The sequence below is a fragment of the Apteryx mantelli genome, chromosome 18 (assembly GCF_036417845.1).
Source record: "Apteryx mantelli isolate bAptMan1 chromosome 18, bAptMan1.hap1, whole genome shotgun sequence".
Taxonomy (NCBI): Eukaryota; Metazoa; Chordata; class Aves; order Apterygiformes; family Apterygidae; genus Apteryx; species Apteryx mantelli.
The window spans coordinates 11,940,957-11,955,675 of record NC_089995.1 but is presented as its reverse complement, the minus strand read 5'-3'; the positions used below and the strand labels follow the sequence as shown (position 1 = coordinate 11,955,675).

At 37.1% G+C, this 14,719-nt stretch overlaps 1 protein-coding gene across 1 annotated transcript in view; it reads left to right on the top strand.

The window, feature by feature from the left end:
• The window catches only part of BCAS1 (brain enriched myelin associated protein 1), a 53,546-nt gene that overhangs the window by 20,994 nt on the left and 17,833 nt on the right, over nucleotides 1-14,719 (top strand). The window contains exons 6-8 of the mRNA XM_067307618.1: nucleotides 5,237-5,272; nucleotides 5,637-5,846; nucleotides 14,198-14,365. Coding sequence (XP_067163719.1) covers nucleotides 5,237-5,272; nucleotides 5,637-5,846; nucleotides 14,198-14,365 — 414 coding nt within the window. The remainder of the gene's footprint in view (nucleotides 1-5,236; nucleotides 5,273-5,636; nucleotides 5,847-14,197; nucleotides 14,366-14,719) is intronic.

Genomic DNA, 14,719 nt, shown 5'->3' with positions numbered 1-14,719 from the left:
CATTGAAATATAATTTAAGAAACTTATTTCTTCCCCAAATTGGGTCTGGTTCTTAATTAAATCAGGATTAAATTGCCTAAGATGAAGTTAAGGGAGATCAGAATGAAGTCCAGGATACTAGCAGGTAGCAAATAAAATTTTATCCTTCTTTGGACTAGGTAAACACAATAGCTTCTTGCTGCTTTAAAACCAGACACTGAAACACTGAAGGGTGACGAATGCTACCTCATGATCTGTGATCAATCATATTATGAGGATACACAGAGGACAGTTACCATAGAAAAGAGACTTGCATTAACTTGTTTGTATGCTGAAGCCCAATTAAGCTGTCTTGGATATTTGAGTCTGTATTGTTCCCCCCCAACACCTGCAACGTTTTTCTTCTACCACTTATAGAGAATGGTGAAAATGGTGTGGAAGGAAGAAGAAAAATATTCATAATAGGAAAACTTAAACTTTCTAAGAGCATTGATAAATCTAGAGGGCTGAGTATCCGAAAAAAAAAAATCTTAACAGTGACATTTTGAGGAAGTATTTCAGTTTTGCAAAATAAGGTTTTTATGCAATGAAAAGCTAAATGGAATATTCTAGCAAATATTACTTAAGTTTTCCAAAGACTCAGGAATGTCACCTATTTGAACAGACTCATCTTTACTCTCAGTAGGGTAATTTAGTCTGCACTGAGCTGCATGTAGCCTGCTACCGCTATTTGAAATAGCCAATATTTCCTTCTTCTGTACAGTCATCAAAATCAATGTGTTGCTCTTTAATTTATATTTCTTTGTAATGGATTTTTCAATGTGATACCTAGGTTTTTAGAGATCCTGTTTCTAATTGCAGTGGGAGATGAGTCCCAAAACCAATGCCTTTTTCAGACATTTATAATGGAGAGAACAGGAAACACTGCTTTCTAATTTTAGAGTGTTAGTATTAGCCTATCATTACTGTTTCTGATAGTTTTATTTCTAACTTTTTTCATGAACACCAGTGCAAATCTGTAATATTGTGTATATAAGTATGCATAAATAATAAATGTATCATTAATATTCAGTCCCTTTCATGAATAATACATTATAGAAAACACATTTTAAAGTCCCTGTAATACCACAATACAAATAAGAATAAAGATATTTTCAAAGATTTATATACCTACCTAATTTAAACCCATAAATAATCCCAAATTGACTTGGTTACTCATGAATTTAGGATAATAGACAAGCCTCAGGCTTTGCAGGATTGGGGTCTCAAATAATTTAATGAAGAATTGGGGGCAGATTCTGATCTAATTTTGAATCAACTGCATTGCCCTAGTGTAACGCAAAAGATTTGTCAAATGCATATTTTGAAATTTCTTTTGCTACTCATCCCAAAGAAAAATCTAAGAACTGAGTAATTACTGTGGAACAGAAAATATAAATTTCTTGTCCAGAACAAAAAGGAAATATTTTGTTTTAATATAACATGAGTATTTGAATGCTTTTCATGAACAAAAGGATGTGAACTTGCTAACAAGTACTCAGCTGTGAATGATGTTGTACAAAAGGGTTCAAAAGTGGAAAAAGGCCATGGTGGGCAACCTGCTCCGAAGACAGCTGCTGAATCCCAAACGAAAGGAGCCAAGAAAAAGAAGTCGGAGAGTCCCAAGTTAGGACACAGTACATTTAGCAAACTCTTTAGGCATAAGGTCTGTATGAAATTCTAGCAAGAGCAGAATCCTGAGCAGTAACAGATGGCTCCTGTCACAGAATGAAGTATATTTAATTGGTAACTGAAATCAGAATCTGGCCAACTGTTCAGCACTTTGAAAACTAATGGCGTGAGCATTTCTGTACCATGTACTATAAAAACAGTATTTTTTAAATGGGAAATGTTTCTTATGTATACCATCTGTGAATCCAGGATTCTGAAAAATTCCTCTAAGCTTGTGTTACATGCCTCCTAGTTACTCTTACTAACTCTAACTATACCGAAACACTTTAAAAAGAAAAAAAAAAAAGCAGGTACTGACAAACAATGAATTATGCAAATATGTGCATCTCCTTCAATTATAAGACAAGTTTGAGAGCTCAATCCAGCTATGGTTAAGTCCATAAGATCTACATTGACTTGACATGCTGAGTCATGTGGTTAAAACTAGGGCTTTGCTGAACTTGGATGCTGAACTGATATGGAAGAGAAGGCTGGAAATAGGAAACTTCCATCAGAAATACTGACTTTTCCCTGAAAACATAGTAAAGGAATAATAATTCAATTCTGAATTTAGTTTGGAAGGAAAACGGGTTTTTGTCTTTTGTGGATGCTTTAGAAGTTGAGAAACACATTTTTCATGCAAGTATTTGCTTTATAGAAAATATTAACTTATGAGAAAAGTCCCTGAAAACTTTTCATCAACTTTGGACTCAAGGTCTTCCATGAGCATCAATACTTATTCTGAAGAGGATAATATATTTAATGATGTTCTGTGGCAGTGAAGCAAAGAACAGCTTTTTAGCCTGAAGAATGTAGAAGCACAGCCCCTTACACCGGTGGAGGAAAATAATTAATATTTATTGCTCATTCAAAACACCCACACAATTTTTGGTGAGTAGGGGTCTTTATAATCAGGAGTGATATTAGCAAGACAGAGGGAAGCTGAGATTTTCAAAACAAAAGTTCTTTCCACTGTCTTCCCATATTTGAGAAAAATGTCATTGTGTATCACCAAAGGAATAATCTTTCCAATGCACTTATGACTACAGTTCTTCCCAACAGCTTAAAATACTTAAGATACCATTTTATATCTATTGCATCTGTAACTAATTTTGACATTTAACACATTTAAAATGTAAATTACTTGTTCATCATTAACTAGGGCTTCCTTTTAGGTATAAACATGACCAGCTAACATCTTTTTAAGATGCTAAGCCTCTTCTTAAAAAAAAAGAAAAAGAAAAAGAAAATTTAAGAGACAAGCTGTTGGAAGAGGTGATAGTTTTTCATTAGGCTAATCGATAGAATTTTAAGTACTTTTCTTTGGGTGTGGAATGAAAGCAATTATCTTGAAGGAAAGCAACAACTCTGTAACTGGATAACTTGTCATCAAACTCTCACTGTTTTTGAGTAGAGGGTTTTTTGTAATTTCTAAGCTATTTACATAGCTTTCCCTTTCCAGATACAAAATGCAGAAGCAACAGGTGTGTGTGGGGGGTAATCATGTGACATACAATAGTAAAGGAGATAGGTTAAAATGCAGTTAACGGTTTGCCTGTATGGCTGACTAAAAATGGAAATGCAAATCAGAGTGCTGAGGTGACAGGCAAGTCCTGAAGTTATCACTTCTAGTAAGAAAAAAGGATGCAGTTCTATCTATCTTCCTTCATTTGAAATGCCTTATCATGATGTGCTGACTAGGTAATGAATCACTTTATTTGAAATTATCATTATTTTAATTATATCTATGTAGTCATATTTAATTTTAAGCACTTCACCCTGTTGCTTCTCAGTATGTTAAGAAAAGACTATTAGCTTAAAGAACAACAACAGAAACATTGTTTTTCAGTGTCCTGTGTTTTTATAAATACTAACTTTAAAGCAACCATACTAAGACTTGTAAATGTTGTTTTCAAACAGCAACATAGATCCTATTATAAATCCATACCATAAGTCTGATGCAGTGGGATTTGGCCATTCAACCTTAAAGAATGAGTTTGGACGGGATTTGACCACTGAGTCTCTGTGCATTCTACTACTTCCATTTATATATGTTGTCTTACACTGCAGGCTGGTTTTGCAGTATAACTGTACTGACTTAAGGGATTTTAACTGGGAAGAAAAGGGTTAATCAGTTATTTTCAGCATTATTACTGAAGCCAGCTTGTGGCATTACACTGCTTTTTACCACTTGCTCTGGATCTTGTTCAGTAGAGCTAACCATAAAAAAGTTCTTGGCTCCTGCAAAATAGCTCTCACCTATTCTTTCAAGAAGTCTCCAAGGAGTGTGGCAGGCTGCCTAAATGCAATCAGAGCACCCTGGTTTTACTTTGGTTTGTGGCTTGCTGCTCCTCTTTCAGTACTAGCTTGGCTGCATGTTAGAGTCAATAGATGCCGATCCATATCACTAGCTAGAAATGAGTTCAACAAACTAGATTTCTTCTAGCTTCCTATTTTTGATAAAACTAGAAGACATACTTGAAGAAACAACAAAAAACCCCGTCCACTCACAGAAGTGTAAATTTAAGTTTGGGGAACGGAATAAACAATCCTCAAGCGCCCGGAGAGCTGCTTTTTGCAGAGCTGCACCTCCTGCCTCTGCATTATAAAACCATTGCTGTTCTGTGCCCTTCATTCCCAGCCACTAGATCTATGCAGTCTTGCATCTCCTGGAGTATCTCCATGCAACATGGGGCTGCTGGGTGACAGCATACAACCAGGCTGTGTTGCCTTCTCCCTTTGCGCAGCTGTACTGCCAACTCAGAAGGCAACAGATAACCTTCTACATTTGCATTTATCTTACAGTTTGAATATATACAATGCACTGTGAAGCTCAGCCGTAAGAACTGATAAATGCTCATGTATATTTTTATTATGTACTTGTTTACAACATGCAAAAAATATTAACTACAGCTTAATGCAGAAACTGAGAAAAAAGCAGGCTGTAACAGGGCCCAATATAGCCACAAATCCATCCTGAAAAAGTGCTTGTATCAGATCTTTAAAAATGAAAGGGCCTCTTCAAAGAGGTTAGTAAATGGCAGCTATATTTGCTAACCTGCTGTGTAGCACGCATCTGCCCATGTTTCATATTCCAGAAAGCAAAGTTTCCTAATTTGAAGGCACACTTTAGCATGTCCATGACTGGAATACAATTCTCTCAGTGGAAAAGACCTGGCTCATAAAAATTTCTGCCAATATCTTAAAACCCTGTGTAATGTCTTACCTGTGGAAACTGGAAATATATGTATGTTTTCAAAGAACAAGTTGAGAACTGTAAACACACCAGAGTGAGTACAAAGCAATTCAGCACAAGGCTCCAAGTACCTACAGGTAGAAGGACACAAGCTGACAGTCCCTTTAGGTCAGGTAAAAGGCAGCCTTGCTTCTGTTAAAAGATCAGTTTCCATGGTTGCAGGAGCCAGGACTTCCACAAACATTCACTAAAAATAAAATAATTTGTGACACAGACAATTCCTGAGCTGTATAACTATGAGGGCTGGCATTGTCAAAAATGGACTTGTCTTTGTGTTTTTTTTCCCTACAGACTGCAAAAGAAGCCCGACAGACGACTAATACCAAAGTAAGTGCGATGACTTGAGTTATCTGTGTGATTAATGCAGTCGAAGTGTAATTACTCTCACTCTTCTTTTCAGTCTGAAAGACAGTGTTTTAATTTCATTATCTGTTTATCATCTCTGTTGTGAAGGGTGGGCTGCTATTCAATTTGCTTCCTCTCTTCAAGATGTTACTTCATTCAAAAGGACAGGGCAATGCAGCTTGTAAGGGGATGTGGTTAAATCCACCTTATTGCTTTGTACATCTTGCGCAGCGGCAGTCCAGTGCGGACTTGCCTCTTGGCCCAGCTGACGCCTGAATGTGTTCCGATTTTCCTGTCGCTTACACATTTCCAACAGTGCTGTAATTGCCTATGTGTTTGTTTTTAGAGCACCGAACAGCAGCCTGTTACCTCTGTAAAATCAGAAAAAAATGCTCCATCCTCTCAAGAGGCTCAAACAACTAAACACAGCACAAAAGCCCCTGAACCCGCAGCTCAGCAGCAGGCAGCAGCAGCAGCTACTGAAGCACCCAAAGAGCAGACTAAGGAGAAAGTATCATCCGCTCCCATGCCTCTGAGCAAACTCTTTCGGAAAAAGGTATGTCTGGATTTCAGAGTTGATGCACTCCACGGTTCCCTCTTCATGCAGAGCCTAGAGTTACTGCTGGGGGATATACTCATAATAAAGCAGTCAAATCTGGAAAGCCAAGCACAGCCAGAGTGTTAAATGCATGAGAGGCAAAAACGATACATGCAGTTAGTAATGCGTACATGAGTCTTGGGCAGTCATATATACACACAGCTAATAACAGCAGTTTGGCTCCTCTGGAAAAGTCCTATAAAACCACAGTCTTTTAAAGCTGTCTGTAGTATTTTTAAATGATATTATGAAAGGTGGAGTATTAATCTCTGTTCAGTTCAACATACTTGTTTAAAAATCCCACAGAGATTGTGTTATTCTTTACCAAACTATATCATTAACAGAAATACAGCTGGATATAGTTTAGAGAGATATAGTTTTTATGAGAACTGCTTGACTTAGTTCTACATGTCTGAAAACCTGGATTCTGGTGTGCTTATCTTTATTCAGTAAAAAGAAGTTTCAAACAAGAGTGGATCAACCTGTAAGTTTGGGAATTAAGGCTGACTGCTTGGGAAGACACATTTTTTCTTCGGGTTAAACAACAATTTTCTTTTAAAGTAGGACTAATTTTGAAAACATGCTTCCTATTTCCCTGATTTTTTGTGGTTTAGAAAGGCTTGTTCTGAAGGCTTGCTCTTCTCTCATTTAAGGGAAGAGCTGTATTGAACTTAATCACTTTATTTTGAATAACTGCTTTCCAGGGCTTCTGCTCAAGTTCAAATCCCAGAAATGAAATACTTCCAATAAGCAGATGCTGGCTGAGGGCTGGCCTTTGAGCTTCTTTAGCTGTATTTGCTCTGCTGGGTAGAGATACTGAGATACAGTTTGAGTACGTTACATGCTCTAAAAAACTAAAGTGTTTAGATATTTACAAAGTGAACAAACATAATTTGCTGGTTTCATTTCATATCTAAGCTTGAAATAGTTGTTATTTGGAATTTAATCTCCTGTGGAACTAGGTGAATCAGGTATTTATAATGACAAGAGACCTGTAAATAAAGTGTAGAGGGAGATTTTTCACATAATTACCATTGCTACAGAAACCTCCTCCAGTGTCTGCATAATCTGGCTCATTTGAAAACTGAGATGGGAAGCAGGATGTATGACAAACATCAGGACGAAATAAGGAAGAAAAAATAAGCTCCTTTGGCAAACAGCCATAAGTATTCTTGGTGTAAAACTGAGAGTAACGAATCCGGTCTGAGGTTCAGTATTTTCATAATGAAGTAACAAAGCCTTCTGTATTTGAGAAAGAAAAAACATGGAAGAAGGGAAAATAACTTTTCTTGCATAAAAATAGTGAAAATCATTTCTGTGCAGGAATGGGAGGTAAAAAATGTTATGAATCTGGTAAGGTTCTGGTAAGATTTCAAAATGTTATTTTGAAAGATTAAACCAAACAAATGCAGTATATAGGTATTTCACTGCTCTGTATAACGTAAATTCTACCAGCTCCCCATATACCATTTTACAACTAAACTACGTCTAGATAACTACCCTATATCTTTTTACCTTACAACAATCTTCACTAAAGTCCTAGGAACTCAAACATCTCAGGGTATAAACCTTTTACCAAAATCCCATGTTGTATTTCTCTGCTGTTCGTTCTAACGCTAGGTTTAATTTATCCTACATCATCATTAAAATAAAGATGGTTACCTCAGAGGATGGGAAGTGTTGTAGAGAACTCTCTATAACTTAGCGTAGACTTTGGTTGCCACTGAAAATACTAAGGGTTAGTTAAATCACTGTACTCAAATACGCTAAACTACATGAGTGCATGAAGTCTGACTTTGAACTTTGCAACACGAGCCATTTCTGCTTACTTTGAACTTCTTGGATCTGGAAGTGTCCTGAGACAAAATGTTTTTATGAGATTTCTGGAATAACTTTCTGCAGCAGAGAATTGAATTTTAAGTATTTAAAAACACAGAAGCTACCTGCTTGAGTGCTGAGTTTTTACCCATAAAAGACTGATGTTACTTTACTGGATTTTCTTGACAGAGAAGAATATTATATTTCCTTTGATGAGAGACCTTGTTGACCCAGTCAGCTTGAGGCTAAAAAAATGAGGATAGATGTAAAAAAGTTCTTAGACTACAGGGTAGACTCAGACTCAGCTTGGGTTGAGGGTTTTTTTGTTTTGTTTTGTTTTTGTTTTTTCCCCCTGCAATGATTTTACCTTGCATTCTGGCACCCTTAATGTACTGCTCTTTTGCTAGGTTAGAAAGTCAAAGACAGCAACTGTTCCAAATAGGTGTATAACTCACACTAATGTGTAGTTTTTCTTTTGAACTAACAAACAGCAACCACAACACTCAATAGATCTGAGATTCAGGTCTAACTTCTCCCCTTTCAGGCAACCTCTCAAATATCTATCTTCTGACAAGGTTTCACTTCAAAGTATTGCTAATGAAGTGCCTGTCAACACATTGCAGTTAATGCTGCTGCTTTGACTAGAGATGAATAAATATGTAAAAGAAAAAAAAAAATTCTTATTCAACTCCTCAGATGAAAACCACTTCAACTGTATTTGTCCCATTTCCTGATCAGTCTGCCTAAGAATTTCATAAAAGTGTTACTCAAATATTTGTCATATTAGCATTTCTTTTACTAAATGCTAAAGAATAATAACAGAAAATTACATTTAGCAATGTAATGCATTTGTGTTGGAAACCCGGTTCCAAGACCTTGTACATATCTGATCAGGACAGAGAAACATGACACATCATCTATATCTGATCAAAGCATGCAAATAAACGACGGAGGGAAGTTATTCAGGGAGTATCATTTACACTCCTCTGTGACTCATCTTTAAAAGTGGATATATTTGAAAAAAATAGAATTTTAAGCTGTTGCAATTCTATTGCCATAAACACAGCAAAATCACACGTTTTACTAAGGAAGAAAAATTTATGCCCTGATAATGCACACAGCAACCTGGCTAGCTGTTAAGAAAAGCAGAATAACACCTTTTATTGGTGAGCCTGCAACCATACTCTGCCATAGGAAAGAAAAGATAAGTATTTGGGTGGAGTGTGTGAGATAAATGTTAAAATTGTCCAGGACTCATCTAGTTCCTGAAGTAGTTCATCTGCTTCCATCCTGAGATATACCACTTCAAAGGCAGGAGAGAATGGCATTCTGTCCATTTTTTGCTGGGTAAATGGCTGAAGAAACCTTAAAGAGAATTCAGCCTGGTGCAGGGAGTAAGCAGTGGGCTTTTGAGGGCCAGTTCACAAACTGTCTGATTTTAATCACGATTGCTGGTATACCTGCCATCCTTGCAGCCGGGAGGGGCCTTAGCCTCTTCAACCCACTGATCAAGACCGATAGGACTTGCGAGTCAGAACCATGTTCCAGTTCAGTTTACAGATCCAGTGCTTTTTTAACATAAGCTGACAGCATTGACCAATACTTACTGGGTACTAGTCTCTGAACTGTGATAGCTCAAGGTCTGCTGAGTGGCATCTTCTGCCAGCAGCTGCAGGTGGCAGGATGCCCAGAGCAGACGGCTCTGCATACCAACAGGGAGGTCCCAGAGAGCACTGCTGGGTGAAGGAAGGAGGTGAGCTGCCTGACTGCAGCAACCTGTCTTCAGCAGCAACCATGTGACACCAGGAGAGCACAAAGATGGGTGAAAGTCTCTCTAACCCTCCCCGCTTCCTGCCTGTGAGTTTATGAGAAGTAGGAACAGATCTCAAGCATAACTGTTCTTTTAAGTGGAAATTTTTTGAGTAAAAGGTCATTTCATTAAGATAAAAGAAAAGCTGCTTCATAAAGAAGATATGACCCACGAAAAATAGAACTGCATTTTGAGTCAGATGAACTAGAGTGGAGAGTGCCAAACTCAGACTATAGCACAAGACCAAAGCAGGGTACAGTGTTTACCTCAATGCTGAGGAAAGATGCAGCAAGCAAAAGGAAAAGTCATACCAAAGTTCTCCAGGTCACAAAATAAGTTACATTCTCATAAGGCAACGATTTGTATGGTCAGAAACTTAGACAAGCAAGTGACGTAGCAGCAGTTTCTGAAAACAACAGGAGGGCTTGTAGGAACCAGCATGAGGACTCGGAGCGGACAGTAACTTTGCACTGTAACTGTTTTAAGTAAGCTAACTACTAAAAGAAAATCAGGGATACTATCACTTAAGAGGTGGAAGAATGCTTCCCAAACACAGTGAAACAAAGAGCCTAGGAAAATACTCTTATAAAACAAAATGAGGGAAGATATACTAAAATATTATTTTGAAAAAAGAAAAAATGATGGTAGTTCTGCAATAGGAATAACTGAGGATGGAGCTCTTCTTACTTCAAACAAATGTTTCTTAAAATAGTATTCTAAGCTTGGCAAAGAGTGCATTCTTCCCCTTTTAAAAAAAAGAAAAAAGTTAAAATAAACAGCATTCTGTCTCTTTGGTGCATAATAGGAATAGCTTGCTGACTTAGGTAGAATTTATTACAATTTGTGTCTAAGTAAAATGGAGGCAGAATTTGGACACGTGCAATTTATAGGTATTAGGGATATAACTTAAGAAATGAAAACATGTATGTTGAACATGAATTTGATAGAGCTGGGCTGTTTGTAAATTAATACTATAAACAAATTGTAGTTTCTGCCTCATAGAACTAATCATGAAACTTAATACAAATTCTATTTTTGTCCCAGGTGATGTAGAGAGGAAACAGCCTGTTTCTCCAGAGAAGAGTTTAGGATAGTGCAACAACATTCAAAGTTTACTGACCAACTATCGTTGTCAGACTTTTCCTATTAAACTTCCAATTCCTCCCAAAGTCATCTTTTAATATCTCTGGAATGCATAAAAGGAAATCTTTCTCCTAGATTCCTAGGGGAGGAACGAAAATAAAAACCTCTGTTCTTTAAAAGTCAGAAACCGCTCTTATTTGGAAGGGAGGTTCCCCACTTTTGAAAGAATAGGCACAGCTATTCTCTGCATCTCTGAAGCGTGCTATGTACCACCTTTGTGCGTCATCAGTCTCCAACAATCTGCCATGTCGATCAGTCTTATTTGATGGGATTTCATGGTGTCTTAGAGTTTCATTTTGTCCCAGCATGTCTGAATAGCCTGTTCTGATTACATGAAAGTTGTGGAACCTCCAGATTTGGAGATATTCAAAACTCAACTTGAAAGTTCCTGAGCAATCTGATGTAATTGCTTTGAGCAGGAGGCTGGATGAGACCTCCAGAGATATCTTTTATGAATTTTGTGATCTCAGAAAAAAATTTGCAGGGTCAGATGATTTAGTCTTAGAGAGATATATGTGTATATAATAATAATTCCTATAGGTAATTGAAAGAAAATTATCATAAAATGTCATTTTTAATACCAAGCCTAAGACCTTAAACAAGATAACACATAGCTTCTGCAACAACTTCCATATGTCTAATAGAGCACAAAATTAAAATGAGTGCATAGGTACACCGGACACTTACATTTAAAAAAAATTGGCAAAATTAAGTATTCTAAAATATGATTTAAACTTTCTATGGAAATATGATTTAAGCTTTCTATGGTATCCAGCAAGAAATATATAAAAAAGTCACTGATTATTCTAAACAAATTAGTCGCTTTGAGTAGGTAACTATCACTTTGCTCTCTTCTTTAGACAGTGCATTTTAGTATTTGGCATTTCTCCCCAGGACACATTTGTTATCACTAGTGACACTAAAGCCATTGCATAGACATAGCTTGAGAGACAAAACTCATTTGGGTTGCAGCTGTAACAGCACAGTGGTAATATGATCCCAAACTGTAATCTTTGAATGATGAGCTCCCAGAAGCTAGGTTGCTGCTTTATCGAGCCACTGTTCCAACTCATGCAATGAATCACTTCCTTCAAGAAAATAGATGGTGAATTGATTATATGTATGTGTGAATGAGGCAGAAATATAGATTAAAATTATTATAGATTGATTATCTCAGAAATGTTCATAAATATAAATTAAATCTATAATCCCATGGGGAAGGGGGCTGTGCCGCAGTCATCTCAGGCAGCAGGGGGCAAGGAATATTTATTCCCTTGTTGTTTTTCTTTTCCCCAAAAATCCCTGTTTATTTCATCCACAAAAGAAAAGGAGTAAAGAACAAAATGGAATCTCTGAGGCTGCTGTAGAAGTCCACAGTGAGTCCCCATCTTATATGTGGTGTGCAGTCCTGGTCCCCCCAACTCAGAAAGAATATAGTAGAACTAAAAGGTATAATAATGAGAGAAAAAATGCATTAAGGTATTGAATGGCTTCTGTATGAAGAACAAGTATATAAATTAAGGTTTTCCGGCCCAGAAGAGAGTTGTTCGAAGGGAAGATGACAGGAATATAGAGTGACTACTGTCCCATAAAAAGGTGAACAGAAGAAATCAGTCATTGTTTCTCAAAATACAAGCAGTAGAAAGTATCAAATGAAATTATCTGATGACAAACAAAGTACTTTTCAAAAAAATGCATACTTTAGCTGTGAAATTAATTGCAACAGGATGCTGCTGGATGTCAGAAGTTGACATTAACTCAGAAAGTGTTTAGCTAAATTTCTGTAGGAAAAGTCCATCAAGGACTATTAAACAAAAGATACTACATAGGAATCACTGAGTTGAAGATGACTGGAAAAGTATACGAGGGCAGTATTACTGCAAGCTTGCACTGTAGGAGGCATACATTTTTGGTCACTCTCAGAGTCAGGATATTGCACTACAGTGAATCTTTAGTCCTGCCCTGTAAATTCTTCTCATGTTCTTCATGTGGGTAAAATTAATTTTGTCAAAATAATCATGAATGCATCAAAAGTGAGTTCCTGTAAGTACATGTAAAGTTTGTGAAATATAAATAATGTGAGATGTTATTTACAAGTTCTCTTCTACAGTAACCACAGTATATATTTAAGTTGTTACTGTGCTATATATTTAAGGAGCCTGTTTTTGAAATGCCAATACCTAACTGTTCTATTTGATTCACTATTGAAGGCTGAGAGTGTAACTTATCCTGCTTTTAGAATGTATTGCACCTTTCTGCACTAGGCTGCAAAATGACAAAGGGCTTGTTTCAGGTCAAATTACTTGGTTATTAGCATGATAATAGCTCCTTCTTTATAGAAGAAAGGAAGACACTTCTCTATATAGTTACAGTGGGATGGGAATTAATTAGGGATTCCTGAAGGCATGGAAGAAAGTGTTATATGCCAGGACATTTATAAAAGGCAAAAGAGTTAGCTAAGGAAATGTGTATTTAGCCTCCAGCTCAGCTGTGCCACTAAGCCTACTAGAGCAGATACGTGCCCCCTGTTTGTGTATTCTGCACTGCACAGTTTCTGTTGTTCACTTAAATACATTGAGCACTCCCAGGATAGCCTTGAAAAGGCTGTGGAATGGAGGTATGCAGGAGATTAATAAATAAATCTTAGGGGGATCCATATTTCAGAGGAATTTATAAGCTGCATGCCTCTGGTTGAAGTACTATTCTAATAGAAGGAACTTTTCAGTAATACACAAAAGCTCAGCAGGACCCAAAATCTTTATATAGAGACAAAGTTGTTGAGTTCTCAGTAGGTTTTCTTGAACTCAAATGGGGGTCAAGACTATGCAAGAAAGTCTCTGTGACCCATGAGATTAGGTGAGGTAATAGATGAGCTATTTAACTACCCTGTACCTCAAGAAGTCATTTATATCTTTGCAACTGGAAAAGGAAGCTAGGGCTGCTGATGTGACAGCCTCAGAACACTGTGGCTGTGATGTTTTGCTTCCATATTTCACTCTTTAAGAAGGGTGCTAAACAGAGTTTTAACAATTAATAACGTCTACAGTGTTGTATGTAGTTTCTCTTCTTAATTATTTAATACTATTCCTGCTCTTATGTGCAAACTCCTGGGCATGATCTTTCTCTCATTCTTACTGGTTTTACTTAAGTGTCATCTACTCCTGGCTCATAACAGTTTAAGTGTTGATAATTTCATTTAAATTTTGCTTTAAACTGTGACCAAAGAGAAATGATAGTGTTTGGGAAGTGGTGCCACAATTCAAGAAAGCCTATTTCTTTAATTTAAACAAGTATTTAAAAAACTACTGGTTTATACTTGTTATATATTTTCTTGAATTGTGATGAACTGATTCCTTAAGAACCTGTACAGATGTAGTGAAGTCCTGAGAGAATGCTGTCATACCAATTTCACTCCTTTGGTACCAACTCACTGCATTTCTGACACACTGTGATTGTAACTTCTTCAAAAAACAAAACCTCACTGATTAAGTCTGAATGTTTTTTCTGCATTCTTAATATTTGCCAAAAATAACACCAGAACCCATCGGATGAAGCAGAGATTGTAAGCAATGAAAAAGCAGACACGTCTTTAGAAGCAGTGGCTCCTGATAAAGATGAGAGTAAAAGCCCAGAAGCTTCAGAAGTGAAACCTAGAAGAGAAGAAATTAAAACCCCCAAAGCAAACCTGAGGAAATTTTTTAAACTGGTAAGCAGGGCATTGTGAATGTCAAGATTTTAGAGTGACATGCTCATTGCAAGTTTGGGGGTGGTAACTTCTGAAAATTTTTCAAAATAAATATGTCTATATGAGTACAGGTGTGAAGCTATGCTTCCAAATCACGGAGCCCATTTCCAGAAGGGTATGCATGTGTTTGATCTCACAATTCTGAAAATACTTGCTTCTCTCCTTCCACCGGCAGTTAGTGTTGCTGAAGAAACCAAGGCCTCCCTGCTCTTGCCCTGAGCCTGCCGTGTGCGAGGCGCTGCAAGTCCCCCACTGCTCATTTTGTGTTCTGTATCTCCCTCTCGTGGCTCTTCCAGGAACGTTCATGGGGCTCCC